Source organism: Rhizophagus irregularis, chromosome 27 (assembly GCF_026210795.1).
Source record: "Rhizophagus irregularis chromosome 27, complete sequence".
Classification (NCBI taxonomy): Eukaryota; Fungi; Glomeromycota; class Glomeromycetes; order Glomerales; family Glomeraceae; genus Rhizophagus; species Rhizophagus irregularis.
Window position 1 is genome coordinate 3313409 of NC_089455.1, and position 25827 is coordinate 3339235.

The following is a 25827-nucleotide window of genomic DNA, read 5'->3' on the forward strand; positions in this document are numbered from 1 at the left end:
TTTTCATTTCGACATTATTTTAATAATTCTTATTTAGCAAAGTGGTAATAATAATCAACTTAAGACTTAGGTAATAGGTAGCTTCTTATAGGTAACCATTTATTTGTATATATATATACAAAAGTACATTACTATATTAATTTTAAGAAATTATTAGATTATTAAAAAAAAAAGTATTATTATTAATTTCTCTAATATTAATAAAATAAGATATTTTTAATGGATTTGCATTTTATATACAATCGAAACAATTTTTATGATATTAGTTCCTTTGAGCACATACAATAAAATTCCAAATCGACTCTCATTTTCACACAATTTTTATTTCCTCAGTAAAAATTTCATTACAAAATACTATAAAGCAAACTATATTTTGTTAAACTTTTCAAATAATTGCTGATTTCAAATTTTAATATGTTGCAAAGAGCTTATTATGGATTATTTACCACTAGTATTCAACATCAATACATCATAGTATATGTTTTCACAAAAACTGAGATCTAAATGGTCAGAAAAAGATGGTTAATACTTTATTTTTTTTTTATACTGCAAGTACATATTATATCATAAATACTGTAATTAGTGTAATGACTAGTATTATATTATAAATTAGCTTAGTTAAACTACTAGTAACGAAAGTAACATTAAATAAATATATAATGCATATAATTATGGTATTGAACATTATATGATTTAGTAAATCGTTCAATATTGTTCAATATTTATCTGTGTATCGTACAACACTGCAGCTGTTTGTAATTGTAATTACGGAAATATAAAGTTTAATATTACCGCAATTTTTTTATATATAAACCATCTATTTATTATTAATCACCTGTCGTTAACATATCTTGATCAAATCCTTTGTCAAACTCGCCACCATAAAATTTCACATCCAATTCATCCAACAATTCAATAGTCATACCATCCTCAATGCAACTCAACATAACAACCAACATAGTGATTATAATCATTCCGATTAGCAGCAGCAGCAACAATACAGAGTATCAAATATTAATACATTTTGTCATAGTCTCCAATTTTTCTATATTTACCTTAATTCCTAATCTTAAAATAGTTCATTAATTCTGGTATTTTATTTTGTTACTGTTATTTTACACATAATTTTTAGCGTTACAATTCAAATAGGGATTTTAACTGGCTAGTAGTAAATGATGATTTTCTTTGAGTTTCCTAAAAAATAAAAAAATAGAATTAGAATATAAATTATGCATTAGAAACCAAAACTATTTTAAAAATAAAACCTTTACTGAAATAGACATGACTTTATGAAAGTGCTCTGTTGACTTATCAATTTCTTCATATAATTTGGTTATTTCGGATTGATGAATAGAATCTATAAAATCAACATTAACAAAAAAAAACACCCTAATTAAATACATTTTTTGACATACGTATTCGTTCCATATCCTCCATGAAATCCTTTCTTGTACGCAAATTTTGAGAATGATTTTTTTCCAAATTTTCGAGCAATGTAGATGCCGTCATCTACTTAGTAAATTAAAAAAAAATATTAAACGTTTTTAATACATTTAATTATTGATTTTAAACTCACTTGATATTTATCCAATCCAAGTTGGAGTTTTCTTAACCAATTAAGTCTTTCATCTGTGTGTTCATCCATTCTATTCTTATATTCATAAGCGATTTTATTTCTAGATGTTTAAATAAACAATTAAAAGTAAGACACTTAAATTTTACACTATATAAAATCCTATTTACTAACATGATATTAACTTCCTTCTCTAGATAAACGGAAAGTATTTCGGTATTGATTGCTATACTTGATTCAAATAGTTTATCAATTGATTTAGATATTTGAATTTCACGTTTTTTTAGAGTTGCTACGAATTAAGTTTTTATTTTAGAGATTTTAGATAAAATTAAGTATAAAACAGTTTACCAAAAAAAATACCTGCAAGAGTTGACATGATCTCACTATGATTTAATTTTCTGAATTGAGAATAAAGGTCAATTTAAAAGATTATACAAGTGCAACTATATAATATGACCTTTTGAAATTATTATCTTGTTCAAGAGAGACAGAACTATGTTTCTCAGGCTCAGGTTTTGTGGGCGTATTATGTTTTTCGAGACTTTTTAACCGGATATGTGAAACTAAAATAAATGAAAATTAAACTAATAATTGTTCATTAAGTTATTAAAATAATAAAATTTCATATACAGTTTTTAGAAGCTATAGATTGTTGTGACTTTGTCTTTCCAATTCGCGTCTTTTCTGTCATCTTTGAAAGAATGTCTTTTACATTTTGGCTTAGTTTTCCACTAGAGTTGTGTTGTGTAGCAAAATCCTTTGCCAAACGTGACGCAACTTTCATGATTGTAAAGGAATTATTTTATTTTATTTTGTTTTTAAAGAAAATAAAGGAAAATATTTAAATGACTTAAATGACAGAAATTAAACTCCCTGATCTACACCGATCAAATAATACAGATAATGAAAATGATGAGTAAGCTATGTATATTCTAACGAATAGTGTTCGAGAAACCTAAAAACCATAATAATGCGTATAATGCGTCAAAAATTATCGAGTTGGATTTGTTATTGATATGCCTCTATAATGATCACAAGACATAATGGTTCAATGGTGTTCATAGTTTTTTATATTAAACATATATAGTAAGTTAAGAATGATACCATCTGAATATTTTTTTCTTGTAATCCGTTAAATATTCCACAACATAATTTAAAATGATTAGTTTATTATAGTATAAATTTAGTTAATTTAATTATTTTGTAATCCTGTTTCGCCAATCTGATTTGATTCGGATTTCCCACGATTTAACCGGTTTTAAAATTAGAGATACGCAAACTTATAAAGAATTAAGAATTTTTAGCTATAGTGTTAATATTTCATATATGGATTAACGACGCGATTTTTTTTTTCCTATCATAACATTTCAAGAGATACTTTATAATAAATAAACCACGTGCGAAACTTTTAATTTTCTGCAATATAGCACGTTGAATTATTACGATTTACGAAGAAAAAAAACAAAATTTGTTTGCGGTCTATCATAATTTCATTTCCGCCCTTTCCGCGGAATTATATTATATGAATACCTACAATATATTTGAAGCGCGTTAAATAATTATTGTTATTATTATTGTTATATATCAAATATATTTAATATTTTGCTTACGTCACTAGTCTTTAATTAATAATGTTATTCAAAAAAAAAAAAATTCTTTTTCGGGTTCAACCGAAAAAAAAACCTACCAAATAAATATTTCTGAATCATATAAAATTGTTCTATAATCGCGCGAACAATATTTTAAATAAAAAAAATTTTTTACCCGTCTTGTTTATACAATATTTTTCTATTGGGTGTAATATGTCCCTTTAAATTTTCCGATAGTCAAACATATAAAAAGATCGATTTTTTCCTTTCCTTTGAACCACATACTTTAATATCGTTATCCAAAAATTATTGTGAAAAAACAAAGTTTTTATTTACAAATTATCTTTCGTAAAAATCTTTTTTTTCTCTTTTATTTCTCTACGGAATTTATTATTTTTTTTCCTTTGATCATTCAAAAAGAATATTTTTATTTACTCAACCTTTTTTTTTTGATTTTTTTTTTTCTTCTTTTAAAACGAGTATCCATTTTTCATTTTTCTTTATCAAAGTACTACATTTTTTCAATTTTTGAATTTAATTATAATATCAAATCAATTTCTCTTTAAAATATACAAATTTTTTATTTTATTTTATTTTTTTATTTTATTTTTTTTTTTTTGGAGAAAAATTTATATTTTTTTTTTATGTACGATTTATTTTCTTTTACTTTGCCATTTTTTTTCAACCTTTTTTTTTCACTTATTGTTTATTTGTTTATTACAATTTGATAAACTATTTTTTTATTAGTTTAAATAGGCTTTTTTACATTTCTTAAATTTCCTATTATAATGGTTAAACGTGCCAAACAACAAGTTACCGAACCTACTACTGATACCAGACGTTCTGATCGAATTAAGGGACGCACTGTTACTGATCAAGCTTCATCAACTAATGCTACTGCGGCTGCTTCGGTCAAATCAACTACTTCATCCCGTCCTATTCGTCAAGCCAGTCGGAAAAAATCTCCTCAAAAGACTGCTACCTCTAAGTCAGACCGTCCTAGACGTAACGTTACAACTGCAAGAAGTACTCCTGCTGCTTCTAATACTCCGCATAAAAGGAAACGTAAAAGTACTTCGGTGGTTAATCCTGCTAATCAACCGGCAGGTGGTACTAATATTGAACGACGAACTTCTAAAAAGGTTAAGTTTGTTCTAATAGATCCAACTACATCAGAGAGTTCTACTTCTTCAAGAAACGCCGATTTAAATCAGCCTTATACTGCCACTGTTCAAGAATCTCAAGTAGCTTCTTCGGTCGTCATTCAAGAAACAACTATACCTCAAGTTACTACTACTATTATTCCTGCCATGAAATCATCTAAAAAACGTTTGACCGCTGCCGAAGATTCAGAGTTGTTAACTGGCAGTACTTCTTCAAGAAGATCGAGAAAACGTGCTGTAGAGGAAGATTATAAATTATTGAAACCTAAACGTAGAAAAGGCGACACTTTTACTGTACCGATTCCTACTCGTTCACAACAAATTGGTCAAGTTTACGTTATTGGTTCAAATGAATTTTCTCAATGTGGTATGGAAGGGATAGAAAATTCAAAAAAATTAGAATATATTAAAACTTTGGAGGAATTTAAAATTGTCGATGTAAGTGCAGGATCTCTTCATAACGCTGCTCTTACTGTTGATGGTAAAATTGTAACATGGGGGATTAATGATCATGGTAAGTTTAATCAACTAAACGTTACACCTTTGTCATACTTTAATTATATAATTTATTTAATTATTAATTAAACTTAGGTACACTTGGTCGTTTCACTGAAACTCCTAGGTCAGCAGAGGCGAAAGCAATTTTAGAAGCGGGAAATTATAATATAATTGATGAAGGAAAACCCGCATATGCTGAAGGTCTTGATAATGTAAGCATTGTAAAAGTAGTATGTGGAGGTAACGCTACATTTGCTATCTCCGATCAAGGGCATCTATATGCGACGGGTACTTTCAAGGTTTGCAAAATTTTCATCATCCATCATCATCATCATCATCATATTTTTACATATTTAGTTAGAAAACAAAAAAAATTTTTTTCCTAAAAACTAGGGCAAAGACGGAATTATTGGATTTTCTTATGATAAACGTATAGAACAACCAATATTCACACGATATTCCTCATTCGAAAATTTAACAATTGTTGATATAGCAGTAGGTGTTGATCATGCTTTGGCGCTTACTACAGAAGGAGATGTATATGCATGGGGAAGTAACGAAGCCTACCGTCTTGGGAAAAAACTTTCAGAACGCAGATCGCTCAAACCGCTAGTACCATTCAACCTAGGATTAAAACATATCGTCCGATTGTACGCTGGTTCATATCATAACTTTGCAATTGATGATAATGATAAAGTATGGGTCTTTGGCTTTAACAATATGGGACAGTGTGGTCTTGATACATCAAAACAAGCTATTATCCCTCCTGAAAGGCATTCGTTCCTTAACAAAATCGGGATAAAAGTAGAAGAGTTCGCCGCTGGTGAACATCATACGCTTGCTCGTATGCAAAATGGACAAGTTTACAGTTTTGGACGATCTGATTATGGCCAACTTGGTTTAGGAAATAGCGTTCTCCCGACTAAGGGATCTAAAGCAAGAATATCAACTCCGACTGTCATTCCAAGCCTATCTTCAATAAAATCCATAGGAACTGGAGATCATTTTTCAATGGCCGTCGATGCGGTCAATAAGATTTATGCATGGGGATTTGGGGAATATTTCGTCTTAGGAAATAGGAAAGAAGAGGAAGTGACATCGCCATTTCGGATGCCGGATTTAAACGAATTGGAAGGCAAGGATATTGTTCGGATAAGTTGCGGATCAGCGCACGTATTGTTCCTTATTGTAGCAACAGATGGAGAAGCCATGGATGTAGATACTAATAATTAAAAGTAACAATTAAAAACTATCATTTCATTTCTTTAAAAAAAACAAATAGGATATTGGTGAGTTTAATTTGCTGTTAGTATGATATTAGAAATAACGTTGATTAATAATTTTTTTAATAATTATAAAATAAAGTATTTATTTTTATACTTTTTCTTTGTACATAATTAATTAATTAATATGGTTATTAGTAATAATAGTATGCAACTTTTACAATCAAAATCTTAGCATTGATACACACACAATACATAAAATTCGAAATTATGATATAATAAAAAGTCATTTCAATTCGCAAATGCAAAAGCTCATACAGAATTTAGGAAGGTCATATGAATTATTATCTATTTATCCTATTTCTTTTGTTCTTACTATTCTTATTTTTCCTCTTTAACATCTCTATTAAAAAATTCGAATAATTTATTTCCATTATCATTACCAACCATGTTTTGTAATTCATTTTTAGACAACTGGCTTAATTCCTTTAAATTTTCCACTTTTGACATTATATATTTATAATTTTTCGATGTAACTCCAGGTAATGATCTTAAAAATTCCTATTAAATAAGAATAGCAAAGATAAAAGGTATGTAAGATATTAAGATGTCATAATTATATTAAATGGTATTATCTCTTAGTATATGTACCTGTGGAATTAAGTTATAGTCACTTTCAATCGCATTGTTGGTAATTAAACTATCATCAATTTCACCATCATCTAATCCAATCATTTGAGCTGTTTCTAAATCGGGCTCTTCTTCTAATTTCTACAAAAAAAAAAAAAAAAAATAGTAAATAAAATATGTTTCACAATATATTAAAAAGCATATTAATTATATTTACTTTAAGATCTTGAAATATTTCGACGGTAGCAATAGGGTTACTTGACCAAATAATTTTAAGTCTTGGAAATGTTATTGTTAATAACACTAATTTTGACGATATATCATTCATACCTATGTCCGGTCTAAATTCATTTATAGACTATACATGCGTGTACAACGCAATAAGAAGATAAGCAATAAAAAAATAAAAACAAACGTATGACAGAGATTAAAAATGATTCAATTACCTGTAATGTAAACGATTGATTTCTATCAAATTCAATTAACAAGATAGGCTGTTTATAATGTATAGACATAGCTTCACACTGTGTATACCTAAACAAATAGTCAATTTACCGCTCACATATTTTTGAAAGAGAACATATAAATACTTACAATCTTCCTGAATTAAAGCTTCCAATTAAATCAGAAATAGATTTACGTTCAACACATAAATTAGGTGATAATATATAATCACCTATCGTTAATGTACATGGCAATATTTCGATTCCTGATTGATGTAATAATGATGGTAATGAACTACGAAATTCTCTTACATCTATTATAATCTAATTGTGTTCGCAATATTCAAGAAAAATGTAAAAGATTAAAAAAGCTGATTAATAATAATCCAAAATATAAATTAATATCTATCATTTACCTTTGGTTCTTTAATTTGTTGTGTAATTCTACCACCTGCTATACGTGTATTAATATTCAAGGATTCATATTGATTGTTAATTACTCTTAAAGGTCTTCCCAAAGGAATAGCCATGATCTAATAAATAATCATAAATACAGAACATCAATCATTCATCATCTAATCCTTGACAAAAAGGAATAGTAAACCCGAAATATATCATATATTTACACTTTTTTCTCTAATTAATTTTTCAAAAGCATCTTTTTCTTTACGTATCACACTTAAATATTTTTGCTCTTCGATAGAATTTTCATACATCATAAAAAACACTTTACATGGTAAATCAGGATAGAAAGTTCGATATACCTATTATTCAAAAAATAATAATCTTAACCTTGAATATTAAATAAAATAAAATCTATTATTAACTTCTCGACTAAAAGAAACTTACTTCAACTCTTCTAACAAAAGCTTGGTCAGGATGATAAATAATAATATATTTGGGTTTAATAGACTGTAATACTCTATCATCTTCTTCACCACTAATAGGTCTAATAATAATTAAATCTCTCAAGTCCAACAATCCAAAATAAGTAGAAAACGCTTCCACATCAAATTCATCGTCATAACAAGAAGTTGATGAACTATTATTTAATGAAGTGTTTGTAGAAAAAGTAACTGCTGTTGATACTTCAGGTAATATAGTTTGATTCGAATTTATACTACAAATGAAGTAAGAAAAGAATAAGAACTTTTTTTTAAAAAAAAAAATAAAAATGTAATTTCAATAATCACAAATTCGCTATTTCTTGAGCTTCTTCCTCAAGGAGCTTAGCCTTAGATTTCCTCGTAGGGACAACAGAAGCGGCAGTATTTGATCCACCACGTATGCGTCTTCTCTTATTAGGCGGTTGTTGCCCACGTTGAAACGTTCCTCTTTTTGGTGGTTCATCTTTTTTTTTAAAAAAATAAAATTTGGTTATGCTACTCACTTTTCTTAAAGGGATTTAATTAAATTTAAAACATACCTCTCTCACTATTACTATTTACTTCCTTACTTCTTTCTTTACCATTTTCGTTAAACAAATTTTTACTCACTTTACTCATTCCACTTTTCCATTTAAAATAATTTTTTAGTAATCTCCCTAACATAATACTACCTTTATCCAATCCTTGTCTTTCAGCAATATGCATAGTTGATAAATACTCCCTTAGTTGTGAACATTCCCTTTCATTTTCCATCATTATCAATATAGTATTGTTTAAATGACTTAAATCTTCTCCTTCGGAAGAAGTTCTTGAAGTTTCAGTAGCGTGACTTGTTATATCTGATTCGATCTCTTGTAATATTTCTGCCAATAAATTCCATTTTGGAAGTTCTTCTAATACAGGTTGTATACCCGGAGGTAATTTTGATGTCGGGTAAGAATTTTTTTGAGTATTATCTGTAGGAATTGTAGTCGATGTACGAACGAATACACGTCTTTTCGCTACCTAAATAAAGTAAACCCGATAAATTTGTATAAACAGTCAAACATAAACTTTGTAAAAATATATCTATGAATCTAATTACACTAAAAATCGTATTTCCAGCATCCAAAGATAACCAAGGAGATTGTTGTTGTTGTGATAAAGCAGAAGTAGGAGTTTGACTTGTAATAATGGTTTCTAAAAAACTATTAAATGATACGCAATCATAACTAACCAAATACCTATAATATTAAAAGTTGATCCAGTTAAATTCAAACCAAAAAAGAAATTAACGAAAAAATTTAATCAAATACATACTCAAGTAACTTTCTTAGAGTAGTTAAATCATTAACTATCAACTTAGTTTTTGAGCTGACACGATGCCAGACAGGTTCTAGTTGTTGTTTTATTAATACATCGAATGATCTAAAAAATGAATTTTCTACTGATAAATCATCAACGTTTAACTAAAATTTAAAATAAACCATAATAAGAATTAATCACAAGCTTTCGGTTAAAATAAAATACTGAAAATTTTATAACTTACCCAATTTCCATTCCCCTTTTTTATTTCACTTAAGCAAGCTTCAATACATTCGGTAATAGCCTGTTGAATTTCGTCCATTGATGGGCTTAAAGGTTGATACAATTCTGTTACATCCGCTTTACGCTGTTCTAAGCAATCCCTTATCATCACATGAAATCTGTTGAAGAGAGTGATACAAGTAAGTAAATTGAATTAAAATTTAAAATATCATGTAAATATTACAGATTTATCGAACAGGTAAATATAAATTGTTGAACATAAATATAAGACAAACCTCGGATATAAAAAAACTTTACGTAATTGAAGTAATTGAAGAGCAGTTTGCAAAGGTGATAATCCTGATGAAATAAATGACTCAGGAGAATCTGAAAATGCTTTAATAAACCCTTCCTACAAAAAATACAGGGAGCATAACGATATTAAAAAAACAAATTATATATTGGAGTAATAAGAAAAGAATGAAATGCATGAAGGCACCTTATTCTCTTCTTTAAATATTCTCAAGATGAATGCTTCTGTTGAAGTTTCATTCACCCTAAAGCAAAACAAGTACATATGTTATCAACCTGATGTTAAATTTATACACAAACAAAAAAACTTGTCCAACAAAGACATAACCAAAAAGGTACCTTTCAGCGTGCATAACTAAAATTCCAGTAATTAGATAAGTTGGTATACGTTTTTGTAAAAGATCAATTATAAGTATTCTTGAAGTTATAGATAATATACCACCAGAAACGTATAATTCTGATCTATAAATAAATTAAATAAATACTTTTTAAATTATGATTCTTTGTTCATTAAATCATTTTATTTTCTCTCTTTTTTTTTCCTTGATACAATAATATATTTAAATTTGCGTTCCATTAAATCTATCCTTATTTCCGATTTTCTTCTCTTCATAGCTTTTACTTATTAAAATTTTTAATTTTACTAGCCATTCATTTTTAATCTTAATAAATTTACCCCTTCTCAATTCTCTTATCGTGAATTTACCTTTCTTTAGAATTAGTTTCATTATTAACAACGCGAAGTCCGGGTTTCTTGACACCACATTCAGCAAGTTCCTCTTTAATAAAGTTTAACTCGTGTCCATTAGCATTCAGTAATATTACTAAAGATTCTTTATCAGAATAAATTTTTAGTAGTGCACATATTATTCTACGCAAGCCCAAACCACGGCTTAATATAAGTAAACCATCTTCAGATAACAATTCTTCGAAAATGTGACGATGGAATTCTAGTGGAAGTGTGCAAGGATATGAAAGTTGAGTTGAGGAAAGCGAAGGTAAGGTTATATGAGAGCATACTTGAGAACGAGAGGAAGAATGAGATTCGGGAGGTGATCCTACTGGAGAAAAGTCTGTTTCAGCTGGAAGTATTTGTGAAGACATTGTAATGACTAATTTTTTTGTCGATCATTTTCCGTAAATTTGAAGCCACGTGCAAGTTTGTTACATTTATTTAAACAGAAGAACAAAAATAGTTCCCCAATCCGAAAATAATAATAGGAAGCTACTAGAAAAGAATGCAAAGGAAAATAATGACTAGTGGACGGTTGACAAATTAATATGCACTTGAAACAGATAAAACTCATAAAAGTACAATTATTCATTTAAATAAAAATCAATTCTACATTGCATTACGAATATTGGATTCATTTAATGCTTGCGCTTTTTCTCTCCAATCAGTGGTGAAACGAAATACGTTTAAAAATTATAATCAGGAACGTAATAAACAACAAATTCATCAATTGAGAACCGAATTAGTACACCACGCTCAGCACATAAAGCAGAAATAAGAGAAGCAAATTAAAGGAGGCACAAAGAGCAAGAAAAGTAAATTTAAGGCTCAGCCACTTCTTAGTGGTTCACCTGATGTAAGTTACTTGACAAAATATATTTACGGTAAAAAAAAATTTTCATTCGTATTATATAATTATTTTTATTATAAGTTTTGCCTCCTATTCTTCCGTTACCTACTACTGTGACTAAACTATTTAAACTAAGGAATGACATTAGAAATATCAACAGTCTTTACGAAGGAAGATTTACCATTTCGTGCAAGACCAGCACCTAATGTGTTACCTTATCGTCCAAAAAAAATCAGATAAACCTATAACGAAAGCTGTTGAATTCAATCTTCATACTGATGCACGTCTTGAAAAACGTAAGTTATACGATTAACAGAGAAAGTTACTTGAACAAGAAGAAAAGATACTAAAAGAACGAAGAGGAGGTACGTAAGTAAAATCGGTTTTCTGTTTGCAAATTCTATTTTGACGGGCGCAAACCTTTTGACTGTGTGAAATTTTTTCTCCCGGAAGTGAATATTTGGAGGGATCCATTTTTCGATGCGCTACAATAGGCTTCTTGACGCGCACAGATTTGATATCACTTGAATCAACCGGTTTGATTGCACCTTATCATTATTAATTTCATTTTCCTTGTTCGTCATCCTAACGTAATTCGATGTAGACTATAAAATTTAAATTTTTTAGTTTAGTTAAATTTAATGTAATTATAAATATCAGAAATGACATGTTCTCTTACTCTCATTGTCACAAGCTTTGATTTGAATCTGTCTGGAGCTTTTTTCAAAAATTGTTGTACACGCTCTGCCAATGAAATATTTATTTATCTCATTAGAACGCTTCCTCGCGTGAAATCTGAAAGGTTTAGGAATTGTCAAAACTGTGACAGGTTTTTTGATAGGTTGCCGTTCCTTAAAATATAAATAACAAAGGTATTGACTATTGAATAAGAATATGATTAGATTTATACGAATATTCATACCCGAATCCCTCCTTATAATGTAGTGCAAAAAAAGAAAATGAGCCTTGCGAGTTCGGCGTTTCAATTTCTCTGTTTTCGAATATTAATTATTTTATTTTGAATTGAAATATGGAAAGTAGGTTGAAATAGTAAAAATTGTGTTTAAATAAGAAAAATATCCAAATATGTAACACGGTATACGTCATAATCAGTATAGTTTATTATGTTTATTACGGACGCGACAAGACGCGATTATTATCGCGATTCGCGAAATATACGTCACATGTTTTATTTGTAGCTTATCTCAAATCTGTGACAGTTTAGTGTCGATCTTGCTATAATAGGAGGTCGTCTAAAGCGGGGCAAATCACGTGATTCGGTGTAATTTTAATTAGATTAATTTTTTATAAAGAAAGATTAATAGAAACTTTAAAATCATAATATAAGCGTATTTTTATCTGCTTTGCAAGTTTACTTAAGGAAAAAAAGTGGATTATGAATATTGTTTTTTACTTTACATATGAATGAACGAAACTTTGCCGATCATATCCAAAAATGGATAACGAAATTGAAAAAGTCAAATAAATCAAAAACAGCATTCAAAACCCTACTCTGCGCTCTAAGTAGACTTGCAGAGCAGGCAAAAATGCATTTAGGATGTGTGTTTAGAATGGTTGAATATATGGTAAAAAGTTTTATTTTATGAAAACAATTTTTTTCAAAGTCACGTGATTTGCCCCTGCTTTAGACGACCTCTATAATTCTATAATAGGAAGGAGTAATGTTTACGCGTCACTGATCACGTGCAGCCACGAGTTCAAAAACACTAAGTATCTGAGGGGCAAATGTATCGTTCTTATATGTGTACGACATACTATCTTATACGACATATATTATGTGACATATACGTCGTATAAGAACATAGCACCTAGCACAGCATAGCGGACATGCTTTTATCACCTTGCCGATTGTCGATCATATATATATATCATATCACTTCTACTTTGAAGCATCGGGTAAAGCCATAAATGCTCGGGCAAATTATACTAATTGTTTTTTTGTCAGTTTAATTTATGAAAAATATACTATAAAAGTATTATGGCAAAAAAAAAATGTATTGTCAAAGTTAGCCTTGAACCAAAATTTCCAATAATTTGATAATTGCCGATCATTTGCCGATCATCTGCTAATCTGATTTTGAAGCTTCGGGCGAAGCCACAGATTTACGGGCGAAACTTGAAATTTTTAAAATATATTATTTAGGTATTCAAGAATCAATGGTTAAAATAAACCAGCAGAATTTTAGATAAACCAAAAGTTATCATTAAAAGAATGTTTATGAATATTATTAAAATATATATTAGGAATATTAGGAAAAAATTTTGGCAAAATTTTATGAACTGTTTAAAGAATTATTTTTTGTTTTATTTATTTAAACAACAAATTTGATCATTAAAAATTATATTGTTCATTTTTTTATAAATAGTCTTTAAAATTTTGTGAAGAAATACTCATTTTATTAGAATTTAAAAAGTTATTACTAGTAAAAGTTGCCCAATAATGATGCAATCTTGATAAAATTTAATATGCAGTAAATCTAAATGAATATTAAGCTGTCTGTAGAATTTGAGTATATATTATTATGTAGAATTTTCAATCAATTTAATTATAGCGAAGAGATAAAATTGAATAAATGATTGACAAATGATCATCAAAATTGTGATAAAATAGGGATGTCCGCTATGCTACCTAGCACCTGATCGTAGAATTTTTTTAGTGCCAAAAATTTATTTATCACCGTTATTTGTCACCGTGATCGACACTAACCTGTCACAGATTTTAGATGTGCTTGCAGTGGCGGACTTTAATATACCATATTAGCTACCGTTAACCGCACTAATTTATTGATTAATAATCCAATATTATCAATATCTGATATCATCAAAAGAGAATATTTTGATAAACATATAATTGGTACAGTCTATAATTGGTACAGTCTTTGTAAGATATACCTTATACTTTAATATGCGACATTTGAATTACAGTTGCACTTGCTAAAAAACAAATTTAAGCCCTAAAAAGTGTTTTTAACATTTATCATTTAAGAAAGATTTGCCAAAATTTAGATAATCAATTTGTTTAAGGCCAAATACCGTGGGAATTTAGATTTTTTTTTTGCTCATGCCAAGTGCCAAGAACTGCCTATTGTTCGGACTTTTTATGATATAGCTCTTTGAAATGTCCCAGCAAACACTTCTTTCGGTTAAAGTTTACGGAAGTACATTGTTATGTAATATATTTAAGGAAATAAATGATGTTCATTGCCCAAACTGTTGTATAACATTATTGTTTTGGGAAAATATTACTTTGATTGTAAAACGAAAGAAGTTTCGGTTGAAAGATTATGTATAGTAGGTTGTCACTTGCCTAGATTGAAAAGCAGAGACATGAGAAGATTCGATCATCAAGCCACTTATGATTAACTTTTTCAAGCTCAAGTGTGACATTCCACATATTCAAGCTTAATGAAAATCCAAATAAATAATGATTTTAATTGCGGATTGAAATTAAACTTAAAAAACTGAAAATTTTTTAGCTTATCTTATTAGGCAAATCGAAAAATTCGCTACTTTAGATATTCGAAAACTTTTTAAAATATAAATATTCACCACTCTCAATCTTTTTTTGCGAAATAAATTTTATACTCTCTTTTTTTCTTTTGCTATCCTTTCCCTTCAATTATTACGGTATTATTATATTATTATTTTTTTTTTTTGTATTAATATGAAGTTATTAAGTGTGAAGATTTCATTTATTTTCGATAAAGTTTCGTTATAGATATAATATAATATATAAAAATTTTTTTTTTAATACTTCAAAGGTAACTTAGGTTACTTATCTTCATTGCTATATAGACTGTGATAGTATAATAGACTATTTCATATACTATATTTTCCAAATAGCTATCCTTTTTTTCTTCTTTAGAACTATTGCTTCTAACGAAAGTTTTTTATTAAAAAGGAACCTTTTTAAAAATTTATTTTTTATTGAAAAAGAAAACAAAATGCGTAAAGCGTTTGCATTTTTAACTTCTTCATTATCAAGTATTAATAAATATTCAAAAGAAGCGAAAACCTCTACACAAACTACTTCACCTAACATACAAAAAGAAAATAATAAATCACAAATAATTACATCAAACATTAAAGATGACAAAAATGAAAATCTTATAAAAAAAAATAATAATGATGTCAATCCCTTAAACAAAAGAAAAAAAAATATTTCTAATGATTTAAAAAAACCTACTTTAAAAAAATCACCACAAGAAATAAAAAAATTAGAATCCACAAGGAAAACGTCAAGTAGAACTGACTCTTCAACTATCGTAACTACGTTAAAACACTCATCATCAAATCGTCGGAAAAAATTATCTGTAATAAAAAAAAGCGATGATGGTGATGGTGAAAGTGAGAATGCGAGTGATAGTAATATTGATAACGAAGAGGAAGATAATGACGACGACAATGTTCCATTGGGATTACGTTTTCACCATTCTCGATCTATAAGCTCCAATTATCCACCTCCTAAAAACCAAGAATATTATGATAATGATACTCAAATTAGAAATGTTTCAGGTATGTCATTACACCGCAACCGCTCAACGACAAAGGATCCAAATAAGGAGAAATATCACTATCACTCTCCTAGAAATTTAACTTCTCCAATGCCAACAACTCCACCTTTAATACATACTTCACGCGAATTATATCAACCTAGACCTCGTCATTTTAGAGAGCGAAAATTTTCATCTTCGGCTTCATCATCGTCATCGGCGAGCGTTGATAGTAATGGCAGCAGATATTATAGAAAATATAATGCGAATATTACACCTAATAATAGTCAAAGATATAAGAGATATTCAGCTTATTCGTTACCTTATCGGAATGAATATGAATATGATGATTACAATATTTATGAATATTATTATGATGAAATGAATGATGGTTATGGCGAAAATCGAATGATAAATATCCCAAATGATGATCTTTCAAATACCCCGCCAATTGAAAAAATGCGCCGAGTAAGTTTAAATTCTTCATCTCCTCGTCCAAGAAATGATTCTTTCTCAAGAATGTACTCCGGATTGACAACAACAAGAAGATCAAATGATTCTAGCACACTAGTTGCAGGTGCTAATCCTCCCCCTCCTAACAAATATCAAAAAGAAGCTACCAAAAGAATGTCAACGAGTGAATATCACAAGTATCAACAAGAAATGGTTGTTGCTCAATATTTAAAACATGGAATCAGTCCTATTATTGATGATTCTACTCCTGTTCATTCTGAACCCCTTAGTAATAATCCTCGGGGTCCTACTTTAATTCAAGTTCAATCAATGATGATGAATATATCTTCATCTAGACCTAAATGTTTAAGTGTAATTGATAGAGGTTATTCAGGTAGTAATTATTCAAGTTCGGGTAGTTATACCTCACCAGCTGAACTTGCAAGAAAAAACTCTTGTACAAAGACTGTAAGTGATTGTGGTATTGGTGCCTGTAATGGAGGTGTTAACAGTCATCGAAGAACTCATTCTGAATCTAATGTGCAAATAAGTTCCAAATTTTCCACTAGACAACAACAACATCATTATCATAACACTCCACTTTATTTGCAACACCAATCTCATCATTCTTCAATTTCAAGTTCTTCTTCAAGCTCAACTTACGTTTCAAGTAGTGGTAGTGGTGGTCCACCTACGCCCACAAGTAGAAGATCTAGCATAATGTTTAATTCTAATGTTTATGGTAGTAGGCCAAGTACTCCTTCTTCCGTTGGTAGTGGCTATATTTTTGAAAAAGAAAAAAGAAGAAAAAGTGTTTTAAGAGAATAATAAAATTAATACTAGAAAGAGAATTATTATAAAAGGAAACATTTTGAGAATTGCATGAACAAAGATTCATGTTAGTTATTTTAGTAAGAATGTTCTTTTACTGTATTTGTAATGAACATTGGATTTTTATTTATACTACTTACTTTCCCTTGTACTATTTAAAATTTTTTTATCCTTGTAAATTAAAAAACCTATTTTGTATAAATAGTGTCATTATTAGTCTCAGTTCAAACAGATTGAAATAAAAATTTTAAATTTGTCAACTAACCATGTCATCAAAAGGAATAAAGAAAACCAAATTGTATATCACTTTTCTTTTGGTCGAGAAAAAATGAATAAAAATACGAGATACAATTATGATGTATATGGTATATATGTATTAAGCTGAACGTTAATGGATTCTATTTACGTTCTAAGTAATTATGAATAGAAAAACGTTGGGTAGTAAAGAATGTATGAAATATCTAATTATAGCCAATAATTATTATAGAAGTCAAAATGTAATAAATCACTTTGTCGAGAAATCTTTAAAAGATCGATCATAAATGATTCAATTTAGATAAGAATCCAAATATACCAAATGTACTAATACATATTAGTTGCATCTATTAATATAATGCATATCCGTTATACAATATATTTTGTCGATTCTAATTAAAGAAATAAAACCACAATAGAATTCTCAAATTCTTTAAATTGCGTATTCATTTGTAATTCATTAATCTGGTTTAAAACTAGTTGAATTGACTTTATACTAAACCTGGAGTTCTATTTTCACCATGGTTTTATCATTGCACGTGATTAAGTTACTTAAACAGGAGATAAATTCAATAATATTTGAGTGACAATAAACCTAGCTCCTCTGTTTCCTCTTATCTCATTTTCCTCTCTCTCTTTCTCTAAAAATAAAAGCAACCTTCTTCATCACGCTTTCTTTACTCTCAATTTTGCAGAATTTGTAACTAAAATCTTTAAAAATGTACGTAAAGTAGTTTTTATTTTTTTGAATCTCTTTTAGTTAAGAATTTACAGCTTTTGAGACTTTTTGTAGAATAATTTCTTGCATTTTGCTAAATTCGTTTATGGAAGAGTAGTGGTTATAGTTTAAAAGCAAATCTCTTCACTGCTTTTTATTTCTATACTCTTTATATTTAGAGTATTACTAGCAAATATTATGTGCCCACCGTATTATTATATTATTATCCTTTCTAATAATTTTCAATACTAAACTTTTTTTTGTATTCAATCAATATAGGTCTAACCAATACGACCCTTATGTTCCAAGAGAAGAAGGTACCGCTGGCGGACCACCTCTAAAAACACAACAAATTCAAAAACAAATTAATGATACAGTTGGTATTATGCGTGAGAATATCAACCAGGTTGCCCAGAGAGGCGAAGCTTTAGATTCCCTGCATGATAAGACCGGTAAGTTGTTCATAGATTATATTATAACTAATAATTTCGAATGTATTATTGACATTTTTTCTTCTTTTATTAAATAGAAAACTTGTCCGTATCGGCACAAGGCTTTCGCCGTGGTGCTAACCGCGTACGTAAACAAATGTGGTGGAAGGATATGAAAATGAAAATTATTATTGCCGCTGTAATAATCATTATATTAGTGGCGATAATTTGTGAGTAATGTTTTTTTTTAGAGATGACAAATATTTTACATCTTTTTATTTATTTTTTTTTTAATTTATCTCTTTTATAGTATCGGTTTACTACGGAAATAAGAAAAATTAAAAATCTTATGCTTTTTTGCGATACCTTCCTTTCCTTTTCTGATAATTTTATTATTTTATTTTTCTTTTGTTAGTACCTTTCTTTTTTAACAAATTATTTACTATTCTATAATTATCCTCTGCATTCTTTAATTATAAAAAAATATATATATATATATGCAATGCTCTCTTTTTCCATTAATATTATTTATGATAAACTTTTGATATTAATGTTGTGTTTATAAAGGCAGAGAACTTTTAACTATACCAATTAGCTGTATTTATCGACATGTTTTTCTTATTTTGCTTTTATATCTTAACTTTTTCGATAAAGCTGAAAAAAATTTTTTAATTTTTAGTGTATATTAATAGGACAAATAAACAAATAATCAGTTAAAGATTATTATTTAAATGGTTTATTTTTTTGACACGGCCTTTGTGGAGCTATTTGCTACAAACAAAATCTACAATATAATAAAATTAAAGCAGCAATACGAAATTTGACCTAATATTAATTTGTAATTTTGATAGTGTACGTTTTATTTGCAATTACTGTAAGTGACACTGATATATTTACAAATTATTTGAAATCTACCAACTTTTAATATGAAAATTAGTGAAATAAAGAAAACAATGATGACTATTATTTAACGATCTTTAACGAAAAAAGGATTGGCGTTAATGCTTTTATCAAAATATTGTTGAGTAGGTAAACTCCGAGGTTGGTAAGAAGGAATAATTTGTTGCCTTCCTGTCGGATTCATAAAATGAGACCTTCCGTTTTGAGGTACAATTTGTGACCTTCCAGTCGCGAAGCTATTTGATTAAATTTTGAATAAGCAATGCTTTATTTTTAATGACTTACTAACCTTCTTCTTATGTCCCTGTTTCGTTGTTCATTTAATCGTTTCCATACGTCAAATGCTTGCATGGGGGCAAATCGAGAAGGATGAATAGGAGGAGAAATAGCAATATGAGGTGTATTATTTGCCACAGTTTTGACATGTGCTTGTGCTAATTTTACTGTAATTATTTGACAATATAAATTTTAATACTATTAAAGTGCAAAATACATAAGTTTCCTACATTCTTTGTGAAGATAATTCATCCTCATCTCGTAATCATCTTTGAATGGATCAAATCCACCTTTATATTCGCGACTTAATTCACTATGATTAGCGTCAAATAATCCCGAGGGAAGTAGATTCAATCCGACCGATACAGATATGGAAGATGAAATCGGATTTGGTTGCTTTTTAAAATGTATAAACGGAATAAATTCGTTATTATTAAAAATGTTAAAAGATAGTAACAAATAATTATATACAGTTTTAGTGTGATATTGTTCCAACGCATCATCTTTCTTGTAGGGACAAACCCTATCTTGCAGATCTTCAGGAAGGGTTAAATTAGACACTTGAAGTATGACTAATTTTTGACGTTCAGTAAAGACTGGAGTCAAAATACCCGCTCTCATCTAAAAAGAAGATATAAGTAAATTCTACCTAATTAACTCATTATGTATAAGTCAAGGATTACCATTCTTTCTAATAAGGTTTCGTCAATGCGATGATATTCCTTGCTCAAATGAATTTTAAGCGACTCAATTGCAACTAATATAAAATTTGTTAGTACATAATTATATTTTTATTTCTTAACTTATCTAAATATCATACGCTTTAACATCTCAAACAAAAGGTCGCGTTGTAATGTCGAATAAAGATTATCCTGATGAAAAGGAAACTGTAATAGAGAAAGAAAGAAATAAATCTTATTATTTTACAATATTAAGCGATTTGCTAAAGCTACCTTAACGAGAACACTAATAATATTCTCAAATGGGCGCTCCGCGCATTTACGAGAGAAATGGAGCTTCAAAAGAAAAAAGATAACAGATTATTTTAAAAATAACTTTTTTTTTTTTGTTTAAAAAATTTTTAATACTTTATAATTGCGGCAAACCACAAGAAGTGAGTTGATTTCTTCTCTCGTGATAAGAGGAGTACGCAATACAGAGCGATCCGATTGTAATAGCTCATCAGTGATAACTGCGTCACATCCAGAAAATTCTCCTTTCCATTTCGGAAATACCGCTCTCATCAGGTCTTCTTGACATGATTGTGTACACGAAACAAGACGTCCTTTCAAAGGTTTCATATTGCGTGTATTAACTGCACGTTGCGCTTCTGCAGCTGTGGCAAATTCAATATATGCCTCAGAGAGAGTTTTCCCTGTTGAACTTTTGATTTTTTAACAGACACTCCGTTTAAAAATTATAACGAGAACAAAAATAAAAATTCTATTATTGTTCGTAAACTTACCGATCCATGATAATATGAAAGCTTTGTCCATATGAAGACACACTAGGTATCTTAAATGTCGAAAAAAAAGTTTTGACTTCCTTCAAAGAAATATCCCAAGGAATCTTCAAAATTATTTTCAAACAATTTTAATTTAATTTGTGACATAATATATTAAATATAAGGATAAATTCTAAAATTACATTGGAAAGCTTTACAACAGGCCAGTTGTGCGGAACTGCTAATTTGCTAAGTTCTCCAAATTGAATTTGCTGCGTCTTATGAGCAATATCGCCAGTCATAGTTTGCATTTCCAATGGGGCATTTGGAGGCGTAATACCCGGAAAAACCCAAGAAATTGGACCGAAAGGAACCTTTTCCGGGATGCTTTTTAAACAAGGCTGTGCCGGTTGCATTTTTTCATAAAAGCTCGATGGAGTTGGAAAGAACCCTCCTCCAGGCGGAATTGAAGAAATTGTTTTGAATTCTGCAATAGCCTAATTAATCGAATTAATGAGAAACGGTGTTGAATAAGAAAATTAAGTACAATACTGTATTTACCTTGCTGCAGTGTACGCATTCGGAATATGTCTTGAAAGAACTTTTTACGGTATCATAACGCAACTTTTTGACACATGGTTCACACATTCTTTAATAAAGAAAATAGATGTAGTTTTAAAGCTTCGTGTATTTTAATATTCACTAAAAATTACTATTATTTTTTATACCTATGGCCACAAGGCTTTAATAAAATATTTCCATAACGACACGCAATACAGTCAGATCGTGGATTGGTTTGCGGAATGATAAATTCTTTAGAAGTATTATCATGCATTGAAGGATTATTAGGCATCAACAATGATTGCGTAGCTGTAACAGATTGCGATAATTGAATTGACATAATTTTTTCAAGTGGTGAGATAACGGGTGAACTTTGATATAAACCATCAGCCTTATTCTCTTCCGCTATTTTTGACTAAACATACGTTTAAGCAATTAATTTAACGATTTTATTTATAATAAATAAAAATATGCGTACATGTCTATTGTAGATATTCTTATTGTTATATAAAGAATCTTCAGAAAGAAGAGTAGAGCTAGTTTGATTGCTTGAACGACTAGAATGACCCGAAGAAGCCGAATTTTCAGAATTAGTAGGACTAATTCCTTTATCTTCTTGACGCTTTCCATATGGTGTCGTCGTAATAATATTTGCTAAAAAAGAGTATAAACGTCAACAAAAAAAATAATACGTATTTTTATAGAATGAAAACAAAACAAATTAAATGAGATAAAATGCGTGGCGCAGTAAAAACCTTTACTAATCTTATCACATAATTGCTCAATTTGCGCGGTAGATACGGCCTTGTTCTTTTGATTTGGAGTTATTATTGAACGTGATCGTATTGGGTCGCTCATAACGGAATACTCTTGAGTGTTAGGATTTTGATTCATGATAAAATTTCAATAGAAACTGCAAGAAACTCGTTAATAATTGAATAAGGCTTGCTTATAATGACTCTGACGTGTCCTTTATTCCACTCCAAAATATCTTACTTTCTAAGACTTTATCAAGTCACCAAGTATTTCGTTATTAAGGAAAATAAAGAGGTATAAGTATGTTGTATAAAAATAAAAGCTGGGAAAGGTTGAAAGAAAAAAGGTATGAGGAAACGTGGAAAAAATATTATTTTATAAGCTTTGATTTTTTGGCGAAAGACTAATCCTTGTTGAACAATTTAAAGTTTCTTTAAACTTTTTCTATATATATATAGAATGATTAAATTTCTGCTATATATACAAAGCACAGTTTAACTGCTCTAAAACCAGATAACATTTAACTGATTTACTGGTTTATCAGTATTATAACATAACATTTATATTGAAAAGTAAAGCGCGTTTATAGAATGCCATTTACCAGATACAACAGATAAATTCAATCTAAAGAAACTGCTCTCATTATATTAAATCTTTGTCTGCTTGATTGATTTACAGGATTATAATTAATTTGCTGAGTTTAAATTTAACTTTTATGAAAAGTACTTTGTAATCATAATCCAGGTGTTACATTTCCGCTGATTAAAAATCAGAGTACATATACTTTAAAAGTAAGAGATTTAATATACCCTATAATTAATCTAATTCTACCAGAATTAAAATTTTTTAATCAATTTTTAAATAGGGTAAATTGATTTATACCCGAGGTATTTAGTCAGTGCTATGCAGTAGAATCTTTTTATTCAATATCATACGTTAGTTATCTCAAAACCACGCGTATAATTTAATCGCTCATTATACCGATTTGGGATAAGGTCCTCAGATTTAAACATGGGTACGAAACCGAAACGGGTTTAGGTTCAGGTACATATCGAAACTTAGTAGTTCATTTAGTTTATTTTTATTAAAATATTATAATACTGTATTAATTTAAACTTTATTACATAAAATTATATTAATAAAATTATATTAATTATGAATTAAAGTTACTTGCAACATAGTGCCTTTTTTCTATTTAAAAGACTTCTAAATTAAGTCAAAAATAAGATGATAAATTTGTTTAAGGTTTTGGAAATTCCCTCAGAGGTTTCGGGCCTGCCTTATGTTTGGGAATATACTGGGAATGAATCACGTCATTATGATTCTGTATATAAAACTTTTACGTGTAATTCACACGCGAGAAGCAGTTAAGATTTTTATAGTATTACGAATTTACGAATTCGGAAAAATTCGAAACACTAAATTTTATGGAATAACAGCCTTATCTTATTGTGTATGACATATATACCGGTAGTTTAAAAGTTTAAAATATACTGGTGTGTATATAACATTTATAACGGTTATATAACATAAATAATGTTATGTACCAGTTATATAACATATATAACATTAATATGTAAATTCATTAAATTCATTTTTTGATTTGTATACAAAAACTAAATCAAAAATTGAAAAGCTATAATACTGTAAGTAAAATAATTGGTAAATTATTTAAATGATATTCATAGTTAAAATTGATCAAAATTGTGGATTAAATAAAAAATTGAAAGAATGGTTAAAATTTTCAATTTCAAATAAGTTTTTATTCAAGATAATTATGATAAAACAAATTTTAATTTTCTATTCTTCTAATCAAAAGGATCAAAACAAGTCAAAAATGATAACTTTTATATATAAAATTTTATTAATTTTTTAAAATATTTGAAATATGATATCTCAAAATCTAATGATTATAAAAAATGAAACATATATCATTAGATTTGTCTCATTGAAATATATCAAATAATAATAATATCAGATCTCTAGTATCAGTATATAAATAGTTATTTTATTTTATATTGAATATTTAATGTTTAAATATCTTCATATCTAGTGATCACAGAAGGTTGAATCACATGTCATTAGATTCATCACATTGAGACAAATTGAATAATAGTTATTTCATATTTTTAATACTAATATATGCTGAAATGTCATTAAATGTTACTTTAACTTTAGGGCATTTTATTTCAAAATTTATTGATTCTATAAATATGAAAATACTATTATTAGATGCATTTTAGTGAGACAATTCTAATAAACCATAGTTCATTTCTCTATAATCATTAGATAGTGAGAAATCTTAAAATACAATTATATCTATTAAAAATACCTCGCTTTTATTTATTTTTAGAAATACTTAAGCTATTTTAATAAATTTTTTTTTCCTGATTAGTTTAATATATATATCACGTGATAATGATCATTAATTTACCGATCATATATTAGAAAATTAAAAATTACCCATTAATCAAATAACTGCTGAACTGCACTTTTAAAAATAATTATAAAATTAAAAAAAATCTCTTTAAATTTGGCGATCTTATTGGAATTTGATTGTAATTATTTATAACCTTAATACAATATTTAGAATTTATTATGAGGAACAACTTTTATTAATAGAGTTTTTTAATTTTAAATATAAAATTTTGACTATAATACTTAAAAAAATGAATAATTTTTGCAAAATTCATCAAAATAAATTTTTATGAAATAAAATGATTAAAATTATGAAAATTTTATATTTATTCTAATTATTATCATTTTTTTAGATATAATAATTTTTGAAACAATTTCTATTCTTATACATAAAGCTATATTGTATTTTGTCTTCTATATTTTTATATAATAAAAATAAAAATAAAACTAAGATTCGTAATATTTATATTTTTAATAATTTGTTTAATAGAAAAAGAAAATATTGAATAAGGTAATAGTAAAAGGAATTTTCTAATTATAAATTTATGTAAAGGTTTAGAATATTGAATTTTATTAAATAAAGGTGAAGATGAGAGTTGTACAGTTTATTCATTATCACTATAGTCATAACCCTATTATCACTACCTCTATTCTTATCTCTACCTTTATCTTTACTCTCTACCTCTAATATTTTCTCAATTTTTTCCATTTATCATCATCATTTCTATATTATTATTATCATCATCTATTAATAAAATATTTTATGATAATTCAGGCAATATAAATATTATTTTCATACTCTTATAAAGTTTTCATTATAAAAAATAAAAAAAAATTATAATTAAATAAAAAAAAACAAT

General features: G+C 28.2%; 7 protein-coding genes across 8 annotated transcripts; 3 read left to right on the forward strand and 4 right to left on the reverse strand.

The window, feature by feature from the left end:
- Nucleotides 1-1134: 1134 nt before the first annotated feature.
- OCT59_018610 (uncharacterized protein) lies at nucleotides 1135-2360 on the reverse strand (the record flags this gene model as incomplete). The annotated part of the gene is made up of 8 exons (XM_025314184.2): nucleotides 1135-1194; nucleotides 1266-1357; nucleotides 1416-1509; nucleotides 1577-1676; nucleotides 1748-1865; nucleotides 1937-1959; nucleotides 2034-2139; nucleotides 2207-2360. 8 exons carry the CDS (start codon nucleotides 2358-2360, stop codon nucleotides 1135-1137), a joined length of 747 nt encoding a protein of 248 aa, XP_025185797.2.
- Nucleotides 2361-3446: 1086 nt separating this feature from the next.
- OCT59_018611 (uncharacterized protein) lies at nucleotides 3447-6367 on the forward strand. Its single transcript, XM_025314185.2, has 3 exons — nucleotides 3447-4842; nucleotides 4920-5125; nucleotides 5220-6367. Exons 1-3 carry the CDS (start codon nucleotides 3954-3956, stop codon nucleotides 6057-6059), a joined length of 1935 nt encoding a protein of 644 aa, XP_025185798.1. The 5' UTR covers nucleotides 3447-3953; the 3' UTR covers nucleotides 6060-6367.
- On the reverse strand, nucleotides 6320-10931 carry OCT59_018612 (uncharacterized protein; the record flags this gene model as incomplete). The annotated part of the gene is made up of 17 exons (XM_025314186.2): nucleotides 6320-6610; nucleotides 6701-6820; nucleotides 6897-7037; nucleotides 7126-7213; nucleotides 7274-7446; nucleotides 7539-7655; nucleotides 7749-7886; nucleotides 7972-8242; nucleotides 8316-8472; nucleotides 8549-9014; nucleotides 9094-9232; nucleotides 9309-9457; nucleotides 9538-9694; nucleotides 9812-9927; nucleotides 10015-10072; nucleotides 10167-10289; nucleotides 10534-10931. The coding sequence occupies 17 exons, from the start codon at nucleotides 10929-10931 to the stop codon at nucleotides 6431-6433; spliced, it is 2991 nt and encodes a 996-aa protein (XP_025185799.1). The 3' UTR covers nucleotides 6320-6430.
- Nucleotides 10932-11438: 507 nt separating this feature from the next.
- OCT59_018613 (uncharacterized protein) lies at nucleotides 11439-12517 on the reverse strand (the record flags this gene model as incomplete). Its single annotated transcript, XM_066148884.1, has 8 exons — nucleotides 11439-11624; nucleotides 11737-11756; nucleotides 11831-11895; nucleotides 11959-12015; nucleotides 12090-12154; nucleotides 12232-12261; nucleotides 12333-12343; nucleotides 12513-12517. 8 exons carry the CDS (start codon nucleotides 12515-12517, stop codon nucleotides 11542-11544), a joined length of 336 nt encoding a protein of 111 aa, XP_066004771.1. The 3' UTR covers nucleotides 11439-11541.
- Nucleotides 12518-14894: 2377 nt separating this feature from the next.
- OCT59_018614 (uncharacterized protein) lies at nucleotides 14895-17471 on the forward strand (the record flags this gene model as incomplete). Of its 2 annotated transcripts, XM_066148886.1 has the most annotated exons (2): nucleotides 14920-16149; nucleotides 16212-16223. In XM_066148886.1, exons 1-2 carry the CDS (start codon nucleotides 15376-15378, stop codon nucleotides 16221-16223), a joined length of 786 nt encoding a protein of 261 aa, XP_066004773.1. In that variant the 5' UTR covers nucleotides 14920-15375. The 2 variants fall into 2 exon arrangements, with proteins under 2 accessions (XP_066004772.1, XP_066004773.1); XM_066148885.1 differs by having other exon boundaries at nucleotides 14895-17471.
- Nucleotides 17472-18044: 573 nt separating this feature from the next.
- Nucleotides 18045-19440, forward strand: OCT59_018615 (SNAP receptor synaptobrevin). Its single transcript, XM_025314188.2, has 4 exons — nucleotides 18045-18184; nucleotides 18461-18633; nucleotides 18711-18842; nucleotides 18923-19440. Coding segments are annotated over exons 1-4 (339 nt in total). The 5' UTR covers nucleotides 18045-18182; the 3' UTR covers nucleotides 18955-19440.
- Nucleotides 19441-19579: 139 nt separating this feature from the next.
- On the reverse strand, nucleotides 19580-22687 carry OCT59_018616 (uncharacterized protein; the record flags this gene model as incomplete). Its single annotated transcript, XM_066148888.1, has 14 exons — nucleotides 19580-19733; nucleotides 19802-19955; nucleotides 20019-20184; nucleotides 20260-20409; nucleotides 20472-20545; nucleotides 20609-20675; nucleotides 20742-20804; nucleotides 20877-21171; nucleotides 21254-21357; nucleotides 21436-21729; nucleotides 21794-21881; nucleotides 21961-22208; nucleotides 22272-22447; nucleotides 22549-22687. The coding sequence occupies 14 exons, from the start codon at nucleotides 22685-22687 to the stop codon at nucleotides 19580-19582; spliced, it is 2172 nt and encodes a 723-aa protein (XP_066004774.1).
- Nucleotides 22688-25827: the final 3140 nt, after the last annotated feature.